The sequence below is a fragment of the Amblyomma americanum genome, chromosome 4, assembly GCF_052857255.1.
Source record: "Amblyomma americanum isolate KBUSLIRL-KWMA chromosome 4, ASM5285725v1, whole genome shotgun sequence".
In the NCBI taxonomy this organism is placed as follows: Eukaryota; Metazoa; Arthropoda; class Arachnida; order Ixodida; family Ixodidae; genus Amblyomma; species Amblyomma americanum.
Window position 1 is genome coordinate 20,433,664 of NC_135500.1, and position 23,649 is coordinate 20,457,312.

The 23,649-nt window shown below is 48.8% G+C and overlaps 1 protein-coding gene across 14 annotated transcripts in view; it reads left to right on the forward strand.

The window, feature by feature from the left end:
* Positions 1-23,649, forward strand: part of LOC144127822 (rifampicin phosphotransferase-like) — a 685,750-nt gene that overhangs the window by 302,052 nt on the left and 360,049 nt on the right. For all 14 annotated transcript variants that reach the window (XR_013313574.1, XR_013313577.1, XR_013313576.1 and 11 more), the window contains one exon: positions 21,477-21,594. Coding sequence is in view for 6 of the 14 variants with exons in the window: in XM_077660767.1 (XP_077516893.1) it covers positions 21,477-21,594 (118 nt within the window). In the remaining 8 variants the exon portion in view is untranslated. The remainder of the gene's footprint in view (positions 1-21,476; positions 21,595-23,649) is intronic.

Consider the following 23,649-nt stretch of genomic DNA (forward strand, 5'->3'; position numbering starts at 1 on the left):
ACACATTTTTCTTCGCCCCGTTCTGAACATCTGGCTCGACGACTATTGAATGTCTTCCCAAGACATGGTCCGATGATTTCACGGGCACAAATGTTGCCGTCATCGGAGGCAGCAGCGCATCTTCTGTCAGGGAGAGAACTCTTTCATGATAACAGGACAGGTTATCCACTAATGCCGGAATAGTGTTCGACTTCAAAGAAATCTCACCGCTACCAAAGTCAAGCGTTGCACCACACTCGCGCAAAAAGTCAACACCCAAAATAACTTCATGTGTGGTACGTCTCAGCACAACGAATTCTGTTCTGTAGCACTCGTTACCTAGTACAACTGAAGCCGAGCACAGGCCATCCGGAACTAGAGTTTCACCCCCAACTCCACAAAACGTACCAGTTCTGTCCCACACAAACATAACTTTGTGTCCAAGGCGGTTCTTAAATGAAAGACTCATAACTGACACAGCGGCACCAGTATCAACCAAAGCATCCGTCTCAACATTGTCAACACACACTGACACTTTGTTCTTTAACATGATGATAGGCAGAGGTATTCTCGAAATTGACCGTCCGGCGACCTTACCTCCATCGGTCGCACGACCTAGTTTCCCAGCGGTGGAGAAACGCAGCGGCGACGTGGGGATGGTGAACGGCCTTGCCGCTGCGGCGGCGGAGTGATACTGCGATCGGAGACAGGGGAGTCATTGCGTGCACCTCGGGGGGGGGGGGGGGGGGGGAGAAGGAGGCTAATAGAAGCTAGCGGGCGGCCGCTCCCACAGGGCGTCATTGCTGAAGCGTGGTGCGCGTTGTGCAGGGGGTAGAGAAAGTTGTCGACGCGGGCAAAAGCGGGAGATGTGTCCGCTGCATCCACAGCCGTAACATATGGGCGGCTGGCTGCTCTGGTAGCTCATATCAGGATCCGTTGGAGGTTGAGGAGAGGCGACAGACACGCGACGGGGCGCACCACGAGGCACTTTACCAGGATGGGACGGACGCTGCTGGAAATAAGGGTGCGACGTCGATTGCCGGGTCCGCTCGGAGCCGGTGGTGTAACATGGTCCGTTTCCATTTGGGGCAGCAGTCCATGGCGTAGGCTGTTCCCATGATGGCACGGACCTCGATGGCTCTTGGTAATGTACATCAAAATTTGTACGTGGCCGCTGAGCAGCCAACTCCTTGCGTACGATCCTCCTGACTATAGAAGCGATGTCTTCGGGGTCGGGAACGTCGATGCTGGCGACGGTTGTGACATTCGAGAGGCGGCCGAATTTGGGCGCTATCCATGCTTTAAGCGACTCAAATGCACGACACTGCTTTGTGACATCTGCAACCGTATCAAGGGTGTCGCGTGAAATAAGGAAGTGATACACGTCCTCAGCAATCCCCTTGAGAAGGCGTCCGACCTTATCATCTTCTAGCATTTGCCGGTTGACAGTGCGGCAAAGTTTCAAGACTTCTTCGATGTACCGCGTGCATGTTTCGCCGGGCAGCTGGGCTCTCTGAGAAAGTTGCTGCTCAGCGCGTTCCTTCTTCGCAAGAGTGTCTCCGAAGGACTTACTGATTTCTTCGACAAATCGGCTCCAGGTAGTGAGAATCTCCTCGTGGTTGTGAAACCAAGTCACAGCCGTGCCAGCAAGGAAGAAAACGACATTGTACAGGCGGGCGGTAGAGTCCCAACGGTTGTACTTGCTGCACCTTTCATAATGCCAAAGCCATTCTTCAACGTCCTCTTCGGTCTCGCCGTGGAACGTACGCGGCTCTCGCTGATGGAGCAAGGCCGTCTCTTGGTCAGGTAGCTGTACCCGAGTCTGCGTCGCTTGCGTGGTAGGCATTGGGAGGAACAGTTGCGGCGAGAAAGGTGGCAAACCTGCTACACGGCGGCTGCGACGAGGTACTGGCGAATCCAGGACGTATTTACCCAGCACCTCCACTAAATGTAGCGGATGAAATGGCTTTAATACAGGTGAAATCTCGGTGGATGAAAGCTGGTCGCCGACGGCCCAGAGCCCAGATCAGACTGTGTGCGCCTCTCTCCTCTTCTTCCTCGAACTCCGCGGCATAACAATTTCATGGGAGCGCGTGTCTAGTGCTCATCGTAGCTGTACCGTGCTTTGTGCGATGTAGTTTTCCCGGTGCCCTTGTACAGGGCCTTGTACTGTGGAGGCCAAGGCAAAGATGTTTTAAAGAGAGTTAAAAACATGCAGGTGCCATCAGGAACCAAAACCTTCTTTTTTAAGCTGCACACCGGAACCTTACCGGTTAAAAAATTTTTAGAGGGAAAGGAATTATTTTTACCCTGGGGTTCTCACTGTTTAATTTGCAGAAAGCCTGAAACAATAGACCATGTATTTTTACACTGTTGGGAAGGGGTTTATTTTTGGGATGTATTACAGCGAACCTTAAAGAAAGAATTTCCACTAGACCCGTATGGCATCCGTTACTTATGTGTTGAAAATGAGGATGGGGTGCCTTATGATTTAATAATGCTGACAGGCCTCCACTGTATATGGCGATCGAGAATGGCGGGTTTTCACTGTGACAGAGACGCAAGACCCGCCCGAATCTACTTTCGAGAAAGTATGGACATGTTTCTGGCCATTCAGAAGGCCGCAGCGGAGCCTCCGGAGTGGCTCTCAAGACTAGAGCCACTCTGTACACTGCGTGAATTTTAAGTTGACGAAGCCAGACTCATGCTGGCTGACTTCGAGTCGGGTGTACATAGCGTTTGTCTTTTGTTGATTGTTTGTTATGTGCAATTTTCTGTGTCAAAGCCAGGCAATAAAGAAAAAAAAATCGTAGCTGGATGATGTACAATGTTTCTTCTAAGGATTGAATTGAACTCAATTTATTTTGCCAGCAAGGTACAAAAGATAGCCCGCAGTAAAAGCTGCCGTTTGACAGTTTGACAAGGCCCCCCACTTTGGCAGCAGTGCAGTAGTCTGGCATATGGACATAAAGCAGAGTACATCACATGTGCATCTCAACACGAGCAAAAATGGAGAGAATAAAACTGTCTTCAGTTTACAGCAATCGGCACACCAACAACAGCACGGTGAAAACTAGCGGGAAGGTCGCAATCATTGCGAGCTTAAAAGAATAAATGAAAAAAGTAGGTTAAGCAGGTCACAAACGAAGATGTTTATAATAAATGCAAGAAATACTCGAGCAAGTTCCGGCGTGTATCATTTTGAAGGACATTATTGTTTTGTACGAGGTTGTTAAGAAGTCGGGTAGTTTATTTTAAAGTTTTTGATCACCATACGAAGTTCTGTAAGTTCTTCCGCTTCACCGCTCAATATTTCTTGTGCTTTACACTGAAAATAGAAAAATAACTGATATGAAAGGAAAAAATGAAAATGAATCTCGTTTTTCTAGACGAGCTAATTTTGAAGGAAAAGGTGCGTTCTTTGAGACCTAGTTTTTCATACTCATGTTCAAGCGGTAGTCGTAAAGCTTAGCAATTGGAAATGTATATTGCTTTAAGAAAATTGTTGGCTTGTGGTAGGTTTGTTGAGTGTTTTCGTGGATTCTGAAAACTTTTTTTTCCGCAGCACATGCAGTTTCTGAATATGTCCTGCTGTTGTTGCACCCGAAATTAAACGGCAATAGCTGAAACGAGATTGTAAAAATAAATTATAATAAAAACATAGGGTCACTGACCAAGTCAAAATTTTAAAGAAACGTATTGACGTTTCGGAAGCCCTACGGCTTCCTTGTTCACAATGGGTGAAACCAGGCAAAAGCATGCGTTTATATCTTATTCAAAAATGCGTCGTAATGATCTTGCGTAGTCAGCAGGCAGATTTCCTTGCGTCCGATTTAGTGTACCGGGAGTGGTTTGTATCATCAAGGACTCTAGATACAGGCGTCTAGAAGTGATTCTTTCTCTGGCAAGCACACGTGCCCCGTCCCAATTGATGACATGTCCAGTCTCTTGCACGTGTTCGGCCAGAGCGTTAGCAGCACTGCGTCCTTTCGCCACGTCATTTTTGTGCTGCTGGATCCGTCTGCACCAGTTTCCGGATTCCCCGATATAATTCCGGTCGCAATCTTCACACGGAATCTTGTACACGACCCCAGGATATCTGTCAGGGGGAAGCGGGTCTTTCACATTGACGAGCTCGTTTCTAAGCTTGCTTGTTGGAACGTGGGCAACTTGCACGCCGTACTTTCGGAATACCCGACCAAGTGCTTCACTGATATGTGGCATGTAGGGGATGGATGCGCGTTTTGGCTTAGAAGCATTGGCGACGTCAGAAGGTGGCGGTCGCTCCAGTACTTTCTTTTTTGTGTTTGCCACAAAACTTCTTGGATAGCCATTTCTCGCCAAATCCCTTTCAACAGTCTTTAGCTCTTCCTTCAGGGACTGCTCGTTCGAGCACGTGTTTATTGCTCTTTCGACTAAAGAGCAGACGACAGAGCGCTTCTGTGCCATCGGGTGGACAGAATAAAAGTCAAGATAACGGCCTGTGTGCGTAGGCTTTCTGTACACGGTGAACTCCAGGCTCGTGGGTTTTCGCGTCACACGGGTGTCCAGAAAAGAGATGCAGCCATTCGCCTTCTCTTCCACAGTGAACTTGATTGAGGCTTCTATGCCGTTGAGGTGGTTTAAGAACCGTTGGACGTGTTGTTTCTTTAAGATGCAAAAACAATCATCCACGTACCTGACGAATAATTTAGGGCGTGGCTCGAATGTTTCTAGGGCTTTCGTCTCGATGGCTTCCATTGTGAGGTTAGCCGCCGTCACGGAAATTGATGCTCCCATGGCTGTGCCGAAGGTCTGTCGATAGTAATTGCCACCGTACGAGAAATATGTGTTGGCAAGGCAAAAGGAAAGAAGCTTACATAGGTCGGGTACGTCGAAAGGTGTGCGCTCTTCAAGAGACGAGTCCTCGTTCAAACGAAGCTTGCAGGTTTCCACAGCCAGGTCAACTGGAACGCACGTGAAAAGGGAACAAACATCGAAGGAAACCATCACTTCACCACTTTCAAGTGCGACGTTCTTCACTTTGTTAATGAAGTCCACTGTATTCCGTATATGCGTCTCGGTCTTGCCAACTAGAGGAGATAAAATCTTGTGCAGGTAGCGAGACAAACTTTGGAGTGGAGACCTTGTAAAATCCACAAAAGGAGGCAACGGAACACCTTCCTTATGAACTTTCGGCAGCCCGTAGATAGCTGGCGCCGATCCGTTTGTGCAGAGTAGCTTGTAATATAGGCTTCTTTTTGACGGTGGAAGGAACTGAAAAATCGTTGACAGTAGCTTTTGAAGGTCCCTCTGGACTTTAGAAGTGGGGTCTTTGGGTAGGCGGCTGTAAGTTTCCGGGTCCTGAAGCAAAGCTTCAATTTTGGCTTTATAAGACTCACGGTCAAGAATAACTGTGACGTTTCCTTTGTCGGCTGGTAGTATCGCAATCCTGCGGTTACTGCGTAGCCTTTCTAGTGACTTCCGCTCTTCTGAGGACAGAGGGCACACAGGGTCAGACTTGCGTATACGTGAAAGTATCCCTATCGCCTTCGTACGGACTTCATCCCTGAGACCAACGTCTAAAAGTTGAACAGCGCTTTCAACGGCAGAGATCACTTTTCGTGGATCTGGTGGCTTTCCTTGGTTGAAGTTCAGTCCGTGACTTAGAACCTGGGCTTCGCTCGGAGTCAGAGTGTAAGAGGAAAGGTTCCGTACCTCAGACAATGGTGTCGCCCGTATGCCCCTTTTTTCGGAGGTAAGTTTGTCGAGCTTCGATTCCTGGGCCCTCTCGTGTTTTTCCTTTGTCAAGCGGGCTTCTTGGTTGGCAACGAGTTGGATCTCGTGAAAAACGTCTGGAGCCGAAGATTCTAGGAGGCGCCTTTCACAGAACACATCATTGTCAAGGCGTTTCAGAGTAAGTTTGCATTCTTCAATGCGGGCTTGGACGAGAAGGCGCTCCGCTTTGTTGATCACTTGGTGTCCAAAGGCAGATCTTACGGGTCTGTGCAGACGAAGGGATCTCGGCGTCACACGGTGAATCTTACAGGCCAAGTTGAATTGCAGATGCGTTCGGAAAGCTGCCAGTTTTGACGAACTACGAATGAAATGGCGGATGCTTGTAATGACTGGCTGCCCATACTTATGGCGTATGTTGATGTAGTCAAGAGTTTGACGAAACGTCGTCTGGTCAGGTAGAGGCATAATAAAAACATAGGGTCACTGACCAAGTCAAAATTTTAAAGAAACGTATTGACGTTTCGGAAGCCCTACGGCTTCCTTGTTCACAATGGGTGAAACCAGGCAAAAGCATGCTTCTAAGCCAAAACGCGCATCCATCCCCTACATGCCACATATCAGTGAAGCACTTGGTCGGGTATCCCGAAAGTACGGCGTGCAAGTTGCCCACGTTCCAACAAGCAAGCTTAGAAACGAGCTCGTCAATGTGAAAGACCCGCTTCCCCCTGACAGCTATCCTGGGGTCGTGTACAAGATTCCGTGTGAAGATTGCGACCGGAATTATATCGGGGAATCCGGAAACTGGTGCAGACGGATCCAGCAGCACAAAAATGACGTGGCGAAAGGACGCAGTGCTGCTAACGCTCTGGCCGAACACGTGCAAGAGACTGGACATGTCATCAATTGGGACGGGGCACGTGTGCTTGCCAGAGAACGAATCACTTCTAGACGCCTGTATCTAGAGTCCTTGATGATACAAACCACTCCCGGTACACTAAATCGGACGCAAGGAAATCTGCCTGCTGACTACGCAAGATCATTACGACGCATTTTTGAATAAGATATAAACGCATGCTTTTGCCTGGGTTCACCCATTGTGAACAAGGAAGCCGTAGGGCTTCCGAAACGTCAATACGTTTCTTTAAAATTTTGACTTGGTCAGTGACCCTATGTTTTTATTATGCCTCTACCTGACCAGACGACGTTTCGTCAAACTCTTGACTACATCAACATACGCCATAAGTATGGGCAGCCAGTCATTACAAGCATCCGCCATTTCATTCGTAGTTCGTCAAAACTGGCAGCTTTCCGAACGCATCTGCAATTCAACTTGGCCTGTAAGATTCACCGTGTGACGCCGAGATCCCTTCGTCTGCACAGACCCGTAAGATCTGCCTTTGGACACCAAGTGATCAACAAAGCGGAGCGCCTTCTCGTCCAAGCCCGCATTGAAGAATGCAAACTTACTCTGAAACGCCTTGACAATGATGTGTTCTGTGAAAGGCGCCTCCTAGAATCTTCGGCTCCAGATGTTTTTCACGAGATCCAACTCGTTGCCAACCAAGAAGCCCGCTTGACAAAGGAAAAACACGAGAGGGCCCAGGCATCGAAGCTCGACAAACTTACCTCCGAAAAAAGGGGCATACGGGCGACACCATTGTCTGAGGTACGGAACCTTTCCTCTTACACTCTGACTCCGAGCGAAGCCCAGGTTCTAAGTCACGGACTGAACTTCAACCAAGGAAAGCCACCAGATTCACAAAAAGTGATCTCTGCCGTTGAAAGCGCTGTTCAACTTTTAGACGTTGGTCTCAGGGATGAAGTCCGTACGAAGGCGATAGGGATACTTTCACGTATACGCAAGTCTGACCCTGTGTGCCCTCTGTCCTCAGAAGAGCGGAAGTCACTAGAAAGGCTACGCAGTAACCGCAGGATTGCGATACTACCAGCCGACAAAGGAAACATCACAGTTATTCTTGACCGTGAGTCTTATAAAGCCGAAATTGAAGATTTGCTTCAGGACCCGGAAACTTACAGCCGCCTACCCAAAGACCCCACTTCTAAAGTCCAGAGGGACCTTCAAAAGCTACTGTCAACGATTTTTCAGTTCCTTCCACCGTCAAAAAGAAGCCTATATTACAAGCTACTCTGCACAAACGGATCGGCGCCAGCTATCTACGGGCTGCCGAAAGTTCATAAGGAAGGTGTTCCGTTGCGTCCTATTGTGGATTTTACAAGGTCTCCACTCCAAAGTTTGTCTCGCTACCTGCACAAGATTTTATCTCCTCTAGTTCGCAAGACCGAGACGCATATACGGAATTCAGTGGACTTCATTAACAAAGTGAAGAACGTCGCACTTGAAAGTGGTGAAGTGATGGTTTCCTTCGATGTTTGTTCCCTTTTCACGTGCGTTCCGGTTGACCTGGCTGTGGAAACCTGCAAGCTTCGTTTGAACGAGGACTCGTCTCTTGAAGAGCGCACACCTTTCGACGTACCCGACCTATGTAAGCTTCTTTCCTTTTGCCTTGCCAACACATATTTCTCGTACGGTGGCAATTACTATCGACAGACCTTCGGCACAGCCATGGGAGCATCAATTTCCGTGACGGCGGCTAACCTCACAATGGAAGCCATCGAGACGAAAGCCCTAGAAACATTCGAGCCACGCCCTAAATTATTCGTCAGGTACGTGGATGATTGTTTTTGCATCTTAAAGAAACAACACGTCCAACGGTTCTTAAACCACCTCAACGGCATAGAAGCCTCAATCAAGTTCACTGTGGAAGAGGAGGCGAATGGCTGCATCTCTTTTCTGGACACCCGTGTGACGCGAAAACCCACGAGCCTGGAGTTCACCGTGTACAGAAAGCCTACGCACACAGGCCGTTATCTTGACTTTTATTCTGTCCACCCGATGGCACACAAGCGCTCTGTCGTCTGCTCTTTAGTCGAAAGAGCAATAAACACGTGCTCGAACGAGCAGTCCCTGAAGGAAGAGCTAAAGACTGTTGAAAGGGATTTGGCGAGAAATGGCTATCCAAGAAGTTTTGTGGCAAACACAAAAAAGAAAGTACTGGAGCGACCGCCACCTTCTGACGTCGCCAATGCTTCTAAGCCAAAACGCGCATCCATCCCCTACATGCCACATATCAGTGAAGCACTTGGTCGGGTATTCCGAAAGTACGGCGTGCAAGTTGCCCACGTTCCAACAAGCAAGCTTAGAAACGAGCTCGTCAATGTGAAAGACCCGCTTCCCCCTGACAGATATCCTGGGGTCGTGTACAAGATTCCGTGTGAAGATTGCGACCGGAATTATATCGGGGAATCCGGAAACTGGTGCAGACGGATCCAGCAGCACAAAAATGACGTGGCGAAAGGACGCAGTGCTGCTAACGCTCTGGCCGAACACGTGCAAGAGACTGGACATGTCATCAATTGGGACGGGGCACGTGTGCTTGCCAGAGAACGAATCACTTCTAGACGCCTGTATCTAGAGTCCTTGATGATACAAACCACTCCCGGTACACTAAATCGGACGCAAGGAAATCTGCCTGCTGACTACGCAAGATCATTACGACGCATTTTTGAATAAGATATAAACGCATGCTTTTGCCTGGTTTCACCCATTGTGAACAAAGAAGCCGTAGGGCTTCCGAAACGTCAATACGTTTCTTTAAAATTTTGACTTGGTCAGTGACCCTATGTTTTTATTATGCCTCTACCTGACCAGACGACGTTTCGTCAAACTCTTGACTACAAAAATAAATTATACAGCATGAGAATTATTTTGTAGCAGCATCTTACGGTTCCAATAGAGAAGGCCAATATTATATGAGCATTTATTTACTGCGAAGCTAACATGCTCATCCCATGACAATCTTTCAGTAAATATTACGCTTATTGTTTTAAATAAAGGTATGATTTCTATGGGCACATACTGAAGGAATATATCCTTAGTGAGGCAAACTGGCTTGTGTTTACCTATTAAAAAAACGAGTATAGTCTTTACATTGTTAATGCCATAGCGCGTTTTTATTACTCAAGTTTTCATTCGCTTAGTGCATTGTTTGCGGCATCTATCAGTTCAGTTATATTATCTCCGGCAAGAAAATTACTGCCGCTGTCAGCATAGATGAGGAATTTGACTAGGGGAGTTGCTTGCACAATGTCATTGATATTGACACAGTGCATTCCGCATTTTCGCTTAGCGCTGACCTGAAGCACGCGCCGCCTCGAAGAAGAGGAAGCGGAGGTGTCAGCGATCTTGAGCTGTGGTGCAGACGTTCGTCGGATCCTGCGTTCCTGTGTTCAGTGATCACCGCATTCACGCGTGACATTTTGGTGGAGCTTTGCTGGGTAGTGCATCCCATGCTCAGGACCCCTCCAAGAAGCCGAGACTCCAGCCCGCTTGACATCTTGAGAGTCGAAGTCACGCCCACCCATCAAAGTAGCCGGCGGCTGCAAGGACTGCAACCAGAGTTCGGGCCTCTGCAGTCTCGTCCGACCGCCAGGAAACTGACCTCAGCGCGGCCATCAGTGCCCACAAACACTCCCGTCAGCATGCCGGATGCCATCCCTTTGCCGTCTGTCGTGCTGCAGCAGCCACGCGAACCACCCACCTTTCAAGGTTTCCCAGGTGAGGACCCGGAGGACTGGCTCGAGAAGTTCGAGCGCATAGCCCAATGCAACAGGTGGGCTGACGACTCGAAGCTGCAGCACGTGTTTTTTTCACTGGAGGGTGCAGCTCGTATTTGGTTTGAGAACCGAGAAGCCACAATAACAACATGGGGCTCCTTCAAGACTCAGTTTTTGCAGGCTTTTACCACCCTCCTCAGGAAAGAACGTTCCGAGCTGCTTCTCCAGACACGCGTCCAACTACCAAACGAGACCGTCCTCGTTTACTCCGAGGAAATGGCGATGCTCTTCCGCCGGGCTGATCCCAACATGTCCGAAGAGAAGAAGCTGCGTTTTCTTATGAGGGGCATCAAGGAGCAGATCTTCGCTGGGTTAGCTCGAAGCCCGCCCAAAACGGTCGCCGAATTTGTTTCCGAAGCCGCTACGATGGAAAAGATGCTCGACATGAGATCCAGACAGTACGAGCGTCCGCCGTCGCTGATGTCTACCAGCGGTGTCGATGCTTCTAGCCACGACATCCTTCGGGAAACCATCCGGACTGTCGTACGCGAAGAGCTTCAAAAGCTCTTTCCAGCCCCGGAGTCGCCGCAAGTTTCTTTCATTTCGGACATTATTCGTGAAGAGGTCCAACAGGCGTTCACGCCGCCAGCCCCTCTTCACCCGAACACAACACCCCAGATGATGACATACGCCGCAGCCGTTCGCCGTCCACCGCCACCTCCAAGTAGCCCGGATACACCTGGCCACATTCGCCGCCAACCACACCCACCTCACCCTTCTCAGGTTCTCCCTCGGAAGAGCGACGTCTGGCGTACCGCCGATTATCGCCCTCTGTGCTATCACTGCGGTGGGCCCGGTCACGTCTACCGCAACTGTCGTTACCGACGTATGGGTCTGCAGGGATATCGTGTCGATGCGCCCCGACCGCAGCGTGGTCAATGGCCTCCAGAAATAAGCGATTACCTGGCCGCGACACCCGAAGCGCCACACTGCTATGCCCGGTCGCCGTCTCTACGTCGTTTCTCGTCTCCGCGACGTTTTTCCGCCGACATTTTGCGTGGAAGGTCTCCTAGTCCCCGTCGGGAAAACTAGAAGCGGCAACCTTTGGGGGCAAGGTTGCTCACCTGCGACATGTCCAAGATCCTCCACTGCTGCACAAACATGACCGACCGCTTATACGACACACCGACGATCACCAGACCGATAACACGCCTCGCCGCATCAATTCTTCGCCGCAACGAAACCTCCTGGTGCCGCACCGCAGCTGTGAGCGGGCTCCGCGACGTTCCCGTACACCTACGACTGCAACTGCTGATCTGAACATTTCAATCGACGGTACCGACGTCACCGCACTTGTGGACACCAGCGCCGACTACTCGGTAATCAGTGGACCTTTTGCAGCGACTCTGAAATAGGTGACCACACTTTGGACGGGCCCACAGCTTCGTACTGCTGGGGGTCATTTGATCACCCCAGCTGGCACGTGCACATCACGATTAACCATCGAAGAGGACACGTACCTGGCCACCTTCGTCGTACTCGACCAGTGTTCCCGGGACGTAATCCTCGGAATGGACTTTTTGACAGAAAATGGCTTGGTCATTGACCTTAAATCGAAGTCAGTGACGTTCTCCACCGAGAGCGCAATCCACAGTGCTTTCGAACGTCCCGCGGCTCTTTTCATTCTTGATGACGTCACCATTCCACCCCGTTCGAGCGTTGTGATCTCTGTCGGCGCGAAGACGCTGCGAAAGTTTGAAGGTGTCGTCGAAAGCAAACCAATTATGCTTTTCGACCGCTGCCTTGCTGTCGCCAGAGGGGTCGTTTACCTCGAAAACGGAGAAACCGAAGTCCTGCTTACGAATTTTGGCAGTGAGCACCAACATCTTAGCCTTGGGACTACTGTGGCCTACGTTCATGGTATCGCCGATATTCGACGAGCGCCCAGTCTTGCCATGGTGTCGTCAACAGAAGTTCACACCGTTGTTCCCGACTTCCAGTACGACATTAACCCCGCACTTTCGCCGCAGCAGAGAGGCCAAGTAGAAAATCTCCTCCAGCGCTACGGCGATACATTCTCGACTTCTTCCCGCGTCGGCAGAACACACTTGGTCAAGCATCGGATAATTACAGATGACGCCGTGCACCCTCTCAGACAGTCACCTTACCGCGTGTCTTCCACAGAACGCGCCGCAATCAGCCGTCAAGTTAAGGAGATGCTTCGAGACGACGTCATTCAGCCCTCTCGTAGTCCCTGGGCGGCATCTGTCGTCCTCGTGAAGAAAAAAGATGTTACACTGCGGTTTTGTGTGGACTACCGTCACCTAAACAAAGTAACTAAAAAAGATGTTTATCCCCTTCCTCGAATCGACGATGCTCTCGATCGCCTCTGCTATGCAAATTATTTCTCATCCATGGACCTAAAATCAGGGTATTGGCAAATCGATGTAGATGAACGGGACGGAGAAAAAGCCGCATTTATTACTCCGGACGGGCTCTATGAGTTTAAGGCAATTCCATTTGGTTTGTGCACTGCACCCGCGACGTTTCAACGGCTGATGGACACAGTTCTGGCAGACCTGAAGTGGCAGACATGACTCGTCTACCTTGATGACGTTGTTGTGTTCGCCCCAACGTTCGAGGAGCACCTTCGGCGCCTTGAAGTTGTGCTGCGAGCCATAAAGTCTTCTGGGCTAACGTTAAAAAATGAGAAATGCCGCTTTGCTTACACTGAGCTAAAGTTCTTGGGTCACGTCGTCAGTTTCGAGGGAGTTCGGCCGGATCCGGACAAAACCAAAGCTATTGCCAATTTCCCTCCACCGCAGGACCAAAAGGAAGTCCGCTGCTTTCTAGGATTATGTGCCTACTACCGTCGTGATGCAGCGATGGCGTAGAGTGATGCAGCGATGGCGTAGAGGTAGAACATCCGCCTCGCGTGCAAGACGACCGGGGTTCAAACCCTGGTGCCGCGCAATTCTCCACCGGGTTTAAAAAAAAAATCCGCGTGTCGATGGAATTGCATAACCAGGCCTGGAGTGCGGCCTGATCTCGGTGACCAAAACCGACAACGCACTCCCTCACCAGAGTAGGATTTGGCCACCCTGGTGTAGTACTTGGCCACAACCTTCTATGATCAAACCAATTAACCCTCGGCCCTCAGTCCCCAGCGGCTGCAGAGCAACTGACCACGGCGGCGGTCAGACCTGTGACGCAGCGGAGGGTGCTAAGAGTCTCTGGCTCCGGACAGGCCGCCATTGGAATCTGAACCTGGCAACGTTTAACGCTAGAACTTTAGCTAGTGAGGCTAGCCTAGCAGTGCTGTTTGCGGAACTAGCGGGAATTAAATGGGATGTGATAGGGCTTAGCGAAGTTAGGAGGACAGGTGAGGCGTATACAGTACTAAAGGACGGACACATACTGTGCTATCGCGGGTTAGAGGATAGACGAGAACTAGGTGTGGGTTTCCTCATTAATAAGGATATAGCTGGCAACGTAGAGGAGCTCTACAGTATTAACGAGAGGGTAGCAGCTATAGTAATTAGGCTGAATAGGAGGTACAAGCTGAAAGTGGTGCAGGCCTACGCACCCACATCCAGCCATGATGACCAGACCGTTGAAAGCTTCTATGAGGACGTAGAATCAGCAATGAATAAAGTAAAATCGCAGTACACTGTACTGATGGGCGACTTCAATGCGAAGGTGGGCAAGAAGCAGGCTGACGACCACGCGGTAGGTGACTATGGGATAGGCTCTAGAAATAGCAGGGGAGAGTTATTAGTCGAATTCGCGGATAGAAATAATTTACGGATCATGAAAACCTTCTTCCGCAAACGAGAAAACAGGAAATGGACCTGGAAGAGCCCCAATGGTGAGATTAAAAATGAAATCGACTTCATACTATGCGCTAATCCTGGCATCATTCAGGATGTGGCCGTCCTCGGAAGGGTGCGTTGCAGCGACCATAGAATGGTAACGTCTAGAATTAGCTTAGACTTGAAGAGGGAACGGAAGAAGCTAGCGAAGAAGAAGACCATTAACGAGTTAGCCGTAAGAGGGAAAGCACAGGAGTTTAGGATAGCGCTGCAAAACAGATATTCGGCTTTAACTGAGGAAGATGATCTTGATGTTAATTCAATGCACGATAATCTGACATCAATAATTACGGAGTGCGCAGTAGAAGTAGGTGGCAGGACAGTTCGAAAAGATACCGGGAAGCTATCTCAGGTGACGAAAGATCTGATTAAGAAGCGCCAAAACATGAAGGCATCTAACACTACCGATAGAATAGAACTAACGGAGCTATCAAAGTTAATAAATAAGCGCAAGGTAGCCGACATAAGGAAGTTTAATATGGAGAGAATCGAGCATGCTATAAAGAACGGAGGTAGCCTAAAAACAGTGAAGAGGAAACTAGGCATAGGTAAAAACCAGATGTATGCATTAAGAGACAAGCAGGGCAATGTCATTAGCAATATGGATAAGATAGTTAACGTAGCCGAAGAGTTCTATACAGACCTGTACAGTAGCCAATGTAATCAGAGCGCTAATGAGAAAGACAGCAGTGCACAGCAATGCGTCATCCCGCCAGTAACGAAAGATGAAGTAAAGAAAGCCTTAGAAGCAATGAAAAGGGGAAAAGCAGCTGGGGAGGATCAGGTAACAGCAGATCTGTTGAAGGATGGAGGGGACATCGTGCTAGAAAAACTAGCCACCCTGTATACGCAATGCCTTATGACCTCGACTGTACCAGAAGCTTGGAAGAATGCAAACATTATCATAATTCATAAGAAGGGAGACGCCAAGGACTTGAAAAATTACAGGCCGATCAGCTTACTATTCGTTGCCTACAAAGTACTTACTAAGGTAATCGCTAATAGAGTCAGGGCAACGTTAGACTTTAATCAACCAAATGATCAGGCAGGCTTTCGTAAAGGATATTCCACAATAGATCATATTCACGCTATCAATCAGGTGATAGTGAAATGCGCAGAATATAACCAACCTCTATATATAGCTTTCATTGATTACGAGAAAGCATTCGACTCAGTGGAAACCTCACAAGTCATACAGGCATTGCGTAATCAGGGGGTAGAAGAGCCTTATGTCAAAATACTGTAAGATATATATAGCAACTGCACAGCTACTATAGTCCTCCATAAAGTCAGCAATAAAATTCCAATAAGAAAGGGCGTCAGGCAAGGAGACACGATCTCGCCAATGCTGTTCACCGCACGTTTGCAGGACGTATTTCGAGGCCTGAATTGGGAACAGTTGGGAATAAGAATAAATGGAGAATACCTAAATAATCTGCGATTTGCTGATGACATTGCCTTGCTGAGTCACTCAGGAGGTGAACTGCAAATCATGATCAACGAGTTAGACAGGCAGAGCAGATCGATGGGTCTAAAAATTAACATGCAGAAAACCAAGATAATGTTCAACAGCCTAGCAAGGGAACAACAGTTCACAATTGGCAGCGAGAGCCTAGAAATTGTGCCGGAATACGTCTACTTAGGGCAGGTAGTGACAGCTGATCCTGATCATGAGAGGGAGATAACTAGAAGGATAAGAATGGGGTGGAGCGCATATGGCAAATTCTCGCAGATCATGAGTGGCAGTTTACCAATTTCGCTCAAGAGGAAAGTGTACAACAGCATGATCTTACCGGTACTCACCTACGGGGCAGAAACGTGGAGGCTAACGAAAAGAGTTCAGCTTAAGTTAAGGACAACGCAGCGAGCCATGGAAAGAAAAATGATAGGTGTAACGTTAAGAGATCGGAAGCGGGCAGAGTGGGTGAGGGAACAAACACGGGTTAATGACATCCTAGTCGAAATCAAGAGAAAGAAATGGGCTTGGGCAGGGCATGTAATGCGAAGGCAGGATAACCGCTGGTCTTTAAGGGTAACGGAGTGGGTTCCAAGAGAAAGTAAGCGTAGCAGGGGGCGGCAGAACGTAAGGTGGGCGGATGAGATTAAGAAGTTTGCAGGCAAAGGGTGGATGCAGCTGGCAAAGGATAGGGTTAATTGGAGAGACATGGGAGAGGCCTTTGCCCTGCAGTGGGTGTAGTAAGGCTGATGATGATGATGATGACCGTCGCTTTGTGAAAGATTTCGCTCAAATCGCCGAGCCCCTGACGCGTTTGACAAGGAAAGACACGCATTTCACGTGGGATGCCCCTTAAGCTCAAGCATTTGAAACTCTTCAACGTCACCTGCAAGGACCTCCAGTTCTGGCTCACTTCGACGAAAACGCAGATACGGAGCTTCATACTGACGCAAGCAACGTAGGCGTGGGTGCCGTTCTGGTTCAAATCCACAGCAGTCGTGAGCGAGTCATAGCTTACACCAGCCGCTCTTTGTCTCGCGCTGAAGCTTACTACTCAACAACTGAGAAAGGGTGTCTAGCGATCGTGTGGGCGACGTCGAAATTTCGACCCTACCTTTATGGAAAACGTTTTACTGTAGTTACGGACCATCATGCCTTGTGTGGGCTTGCGACCCTCAAAGGTCCATCAGCCCGCCTTGTCAGATGGAGTCTGCGCCTCCAAGAAGACGACATGACAGTGGCGTACAAGTCCGGCCGGAAACACTCGGATGCCGATTGCCTTTCGCGTGGCCCCGTCGAATCCCCAACGGAGGACGGAAACTACGACGATGACATCACCTTAAATGCGATCAGTGCTACAAGCCTTGCTGACAAACAATACGCCGACCCAGAACTTCGGGACCTCATTGAGTTTCTTAACGGGACCCGCCCGACTGTCCCGAAGGCTTTCAAGCGCTCGGTAGCATCTCTTTGCGTTCGCCATGGTGTCCTCGTAAAGAAAAATTTCGCCGCAAACAATCAGCAATACCTTATTGTTATACCGTCGAGCCTAAGGGACGAAATCCTTCAGGCTTCACACGATGAAGCGACTTCTGGACATTTGGGTGTAGCCCGCACGCTTGCAAGAATCAAAGAAGTATTACTGGCCCCGCCTTCAGTCGGACGTTGCACACTACGTCAGAACGTGCCGAGGCTGTCAGCGTCGCAAAGTGCCCGCAATAAAACCTGCTGGATTCTTGAAGCCTATAGCACCACCATCGCGGCCTTTCCAGCAGATCGGGATGGACATGCTGGGCCCATTCCCTCTTTCTCATTCGGGAAACAAGTGGGTCATCATGGCAACTGACTATCTGACCCGATACGCAGCAACATCAGCTGCGCCAAGTGCCACAGCCCTTGACGGAGCAAAATTTTTCATCCATCAGATCGTTTTGCGTCACAGTGCCCCGGAGTCCCTAATCACCGACAGGGGTACAGCTTTCATGGCTGACCTCTTACAGCAGATTTTACTCCACAGTCATACAGACCACCGAAGGACGACATCCTACCACCCTCAGACGAACGGTTTAACGGAACGCTTAAACAAAACGCTAGGTGACATGCTCTCCATGTATGTCGACGTTCAGCACAAAACTTGGGACGAAGTGCTCCCATACGTCACCTTTGCATTCAATACGGCCGTTCAGGAAACGACAAAGATGCCACCGTTCCGTCTCGTTTACGGCCGCGACGTGACCACGATGCTAGACGCCATGTTACCGCATGTGGACGACATCGACCCGAAGGCGGATCTTCACACCTTCCTGCACCTCGCTGAAGGGGCTCGTCAGCTGGCCAGGGTGAGGATTCTCGACCAACAATGCCGAGATGCCCATCACTAAACCTCCGACGCCGTGATGCTCGGTACTCATCAGGAGACCGTGTGTGGGTCTGGTTTCCCATTCGCCGACGCGGACTTAGCGAAAAGCTCCTCTGCCGGTATTTTGGACCTTACAAAGTCATCAGGCCACTTGGAGACCTGAACTATGAGGTCGTTCCTGACGGCTTTCAGAAGACTCGGCACTCCCAGCACCCTGAGGTGGTACACGTTGTCCGCCTCAAGCCTTACTACGAGCGGTAGCGCTAGAGCTGGACTTACGGCCGCACAACACGTGAACTTCCCTTGGTGAACTTTTTTTTTTCCACACACCGGCTACGTATCGGGACGATGCTCTTTTTTTGCCGGGGGCCAGTGACACAGTGCATTCCGCATTTTCGCTTAGCGCTGACCTGAAACACGCGCCGTCTCGATGAAGAGGAAGCGGAGGTGTCAGTGATTTTGAGCTGTGGTGCAGACGTTCGTCGGATCCTGCGTTCCTGTGTTCAGTGATCACCGCATTCACGCGTGACAATATAAATATTAAATATAAAGGGACCAATAACGTTCCTGCGTAACACCAGAGCCTACATATTGCATATCTAATAGAAAGCCATTTATTGTTGCTGTCTGTGACAGTGCACGGGCGCGGAAACCACAGCGCTCAAGCTTACAAAGAAGCATTTCATGGTTTAGTAGGTGGAACGCCTTCGAGAAATGAAGAAATATACGAATCACTATCCCATCGTGTTCGAGCGCATTAGATATATATTCCCTTAGATCTAATAATGCAAGTTCAGTACAGCGATGCTTACGGAAGCCATACTGACCGGCTATTATGATTTGGTGCTTTTTTTAAACTGAAAAAGTTTCTGAGTATTACTTTTTCGAGTAGTTTACAAAATACGGTTAAGATACATGTTGGGCTGTAAGTTCCGAGCTGGTTTTTATCGCCTTTTTTAAAGATAAGTTACCCCTGCGATTTGTATTTCACGAGGGAATACATCGGTGCTGATACAAAAGGTTACGATGTGCCAAACATATGGTAAAAAAAAATATCACTAATAGGCTTTATCTCGCGACTTGGAGGTCGTCAATGTCAGCTGATGTGCTACTGTTCAATTCCTTGAGAGCTGCCGTTACATATGCTTCTTCAACCGGTTTGAGAAATACAGTGTCGCTAATGCAAACAACGTCACTGAGGTTATTATTTAAAGCCACTTTTCACGATATACTTACGCCGTTAATAATTAGAGTTTTCAAGTCACCAGATTCGTTATTTTACCATAGAAAAGCGTTTAGTCGCCTCTTCGTAATACCGGCATAACCTTGAGTCGACGCAAATTGATTTATGCAATGGGCGTTTCTGGATTTCTTACGTTCGACATTCAAGCGGGTTTGGTATTTTTTAAAATCTGTCAAATCATATTCAGCTTTGGATTTAATGAAATTATGATATAGGCTGTTCTTTGTGTTTATCTTAATCACCGGTTGCTGTCTGACCTATGGTTGGCGACTGTCATGCCTTTGTTTTATTTTTAGTATCAGAAAAGAGGTCTTGTAAATCCGCTTCAGAATGTTTAGGTTGTATGCTTAAAGCTTCTCTAAGAAAGGTAGAGTAGTCTTCCTTACAAATCTCACAGGCAATCTGTAGAAAACCTATCGATATATGGCTACACACTTTTCGTAAATTGTTGTCGATAGGAAGTCTATAGACTGGAAATAGACAAACGATAATATCTATATGGAAGCAATAGATCTATGAAAAGTTTGTAGGAAGTCTATAGGCCATTTTTATAAGGGCTGGAAGCTCTGACAGAGCTGGAAAGAGCGAAATGTGCACGATGAGGAGGTGCTAAGGAGTGGTAATAGAAATGTGCGGGACGTCTCAGGGCGCAAGATAAAATACAAAGCTGCAGAAGACAAAAAATAAATTTTCTGAAAATGTTGCATGGATGAAGCTGGTCTAAATTGATCTGGAGCAGAAGCAGTTCATCATTTAGCCCAGGTAGTGTAAGTGATACGAACGATATCACCCGGAGTACAGATGGCTGTGCACACGCTTCGGGCGGTACTATCAGCAACAAATGAAACACGGAAATAGAACCTGCAACAGCAAAGTAAGAGGCTCTCCGCTGAGGGGATTTCAATGCTAGTGAAACGTCATTTTGCTTCAAAGCCTCGAAGACTATCCGTGCGAAGTGTTAATCAATCTCGCTTGAATTCCTCTCCAGCAGCTAGTATATTGGTGTGTTTGTGTTTACTCCTCAGTTTTGCTGTTCGAAATTCAGTCGTTGGTGATAGTATAGTGACAGGTAATAGAAGTGGGGAGGGTAGTGGTAGCCGTGAAGCCCGAAAGACCCGAATGTTAGGTCACAAGAAGCACTGCGAACGCGCAGAAATAAAAAGAGCACCGCGAGAAGCAGGCGTAGCGAAAGATCTTCAACGAGGCGACATTCATTTCATTGGAAGGCAGGCAGGCGATATAGGCCGCGCAGTGTCTTCTTTAGGAGCCCCACAGGCTCTCTGGGTTTAAGATCATGCGGTAGCAGAGAAGAGAAGGCAATTAGGGATGTCGGGGCCAACAAAGTAGCGAGTGAGGAGATTATGAAGATAACAAAATGGGAACAGGCTTATTTGCATAGGCATGCAAGGGCAGCAGAAAAGAAACTAAATTCTTAAGAGTGGAAAGACAGCTAATGAAGAGGAAATAGGTGTGCATGCCAGCTGTTGGACACATGTGGAAAGACCACGTTGTGACGATCGTTTGAGAAAAAGAGACAAGTTACCAGTTCTGAGCCGTGCAAACCTCCTGCAGCTGACCTCACCCCAAAATCCGTGCAGAGCACCTGTATGGCACAACTTCAATGACGTATGTAGTGGAAACGAAAATCAGTGAAAAAAGAGCAAGCATTGCAAGCTCTCGCCTGTACGTTGTATCAAGAGCTGTGCCCTTTGTACAGCACCGGCCAACTGTTGCTGTGAGAGTTATGAGTTGCCTGCAAGTACACATTCTCAGGTGAATGTGATTCGTAGTAACCCGTCTATCATCTCTTCAAATGTTCGGATATTCGATTGAATGCTGTGATTTACCACTATTCTTCGCATTTCAGAAGGCATCTGAGGAGGATGTGCTTCTTGCTCTTCCACGTAAACATCGTCCAGTGACCGTAACAAAAGTTACGTGTGGTATAATTGGTTCGCCACGGGTGTTCTCTAAATGAGTTTTATCAAGAAGACACCCCAAAAAGAATACAGAGCAACGCCATATGCGCTTCCAGACTTTTTAGCGCCAGCTATTTAACCAAATGGCTCATCCAAACCTACACCTCGTTGGAGTGTACTTGTACTGCAATGGACACGATTTCAGCAAGCTCACTGGCTGCCCTTCCGTGGCCTCACTCTTGTTAAGTGCCACAGACTGTGCAGCCGCTCACTTTGTCCTCGGTCCCTCTTGCAGTCCGTGGTGTCGGCGTCGGCTGAACCAGACGCGTTCGTGCTGAAGAGGACGGGGGCAGCGCGGCCATTCGTCCACTCCGTGCAGCTGGGCCACAAATCTATCTACACCACCGTGTCCGGTGAGAAGTAGTAAATACGAAGTACGCGACCGTACAAATCAAGACGAAAGCAGTCGAAGAAATCACAGGAAGCGAACATGCCGCCTACTGCTTCCTTTGCGCTCTCCTTATAGACCTGCCCGCACGCGAATTCTGCAACTGCAGCCGCGAGACCTGAAACAAACTCTCAAGCATTTTATGACTTGAACCGAAAGGGAAAACAAACCGGAGAGAAAATCTACCTTATGCACCTTGTGAATGGTTATTTTTAGACACCCCTAATAAACTGTAACAGGAATATAAATTAAAAGATTACGGAATTTCTCCAGGCTTCTAAGAAGGGTCATAGCATCTTAATAACTAACCTAAACGGTAACACAAAAACAGGGGCAGGTTTTACGTAATGAGCGAAATAAACTGCCTCTGAAGTCACCGGCAGCCGCGAGAGGGAAATTGACATTGTCCGCGCCAAAAGCCAGGTGATCACCCTCTGCTCCTCAGCAAGTGCGTGCTATTAAACCCTAGCATCAAAAATTCATTCCAATTAACTGCCAGTTTACTTATTCCCACAAACAACCAATCGCCTCTTATTTGCTCAACTTTTTGAAAGTGGAGCAGGTCCGGATGTTCAAAAATTTAGGAGGGCACTTTGCTGACCTAAAGTGTGGTGAGGCGAAAGCCTTTAGCGCGGTGTTGCTGCCAGTGTCACTCATGTGTGGTTAAGGAGAACTTAACACATATGCGTTGGTAGGAAGTAGCGTAGTCGCTAGCAGGCTCGGCTACGGAATGGAAGGATGGTGGTTCGAATCCCGCCGTGCAAAAGGATTTTTCTTTATTGAGTTGACGTTGACGCCATTTGGTTGCCAGCTGTAGTGTGACAGATTTCGCGGACGGACGGACGGACGGACAATGATCAGCCATTAAAGGCTTTCGCCTCAAAAACTCTAGTGCATCTCGGGTCTACGGTGTAGCTTTGTAAACTGAAGACCAGAGTTCCTTACACTGGATAGACTACATGATTCTGCGAATCTTGGTAGTGTTTGTTTGTTCATTCTTCGTAGCTGCCGGCACGTCGCTTTCTCGCTTTGTCTGCGATGCAAAGCGCGACCAGATTTATCTCGACTGATCGCATCCAGGAGGAGCTGATTCTGCGTTGCTCTATGTTCGATGACAGGCCCCTATGGCTAGCATTTTTGGATATGACGGGAGACTAAGACAACGTTATTCAATAGGGTTAGTGGGACATACTGGGCACATTGCAAGTGGAAGGAGGAGTAAGTAATCATTGAAAAAAGTATATATATATTTTGAAGCGACGTTTATTGCCTCCGGGCATAAAAACTATGAAGTGAGAGATGAGTAAGATACTAAAATAAATGATAAAAGATGGCCGATTTGATGAAATCAAGAAGTGAACGATGATATGGACCCTGTGCCCAGGCAATATAGCAATCCTGATTGAGCGGTGAGAGTCCCACTGCCGCCAGGTGCCGAATTCTCGTCGGCTTCAGCGCCGGGCAGTCCTACAACAGGTGGTGGATATCCGCCTCACAGTCTCTGTTCTTGTAGACTGGACACCTGGGGCGGGGATGTAAATCTTTGAAATGCGGCCACTTGCGTGTCACAGATGGAGTTAGGGCAACCCCGACCCGTATCCTCCGAAGCGCAACCTCCTCTACACGGGTAAGACCACGGGGGAGGGTTACCGCACACGGAGAGATTAGAGCACGTGTGCGGCGCTGAAGGTGTTCCTTTCTTTTTAAAAGGAGGGTGGTGTCATCCAGAGTGAGGACTCGAGGCAAAGACGAGGTTGGAATCGAAAGGCGGGTCGCACAATCTGCGCGGCTTTGTGCGCTCAGGAGGTCACGCGGGACCCACTCAATACGAATTTGCTGCGGGAGGCGTGCCGCTAGACGATGGATGTCTTGGAAGATTTCTGGGGTGCGACTGACTCGTCGTAGTAGGCGTGTGACGTGAAGGGCGTCGATTCGAATGGCAATGCGGGCCGTGGGTAGCATGGGAACGGCGGCCACAGAGCAAAGTGCTTCTTGAACCGCAAGCATCTCCGCACAGAAG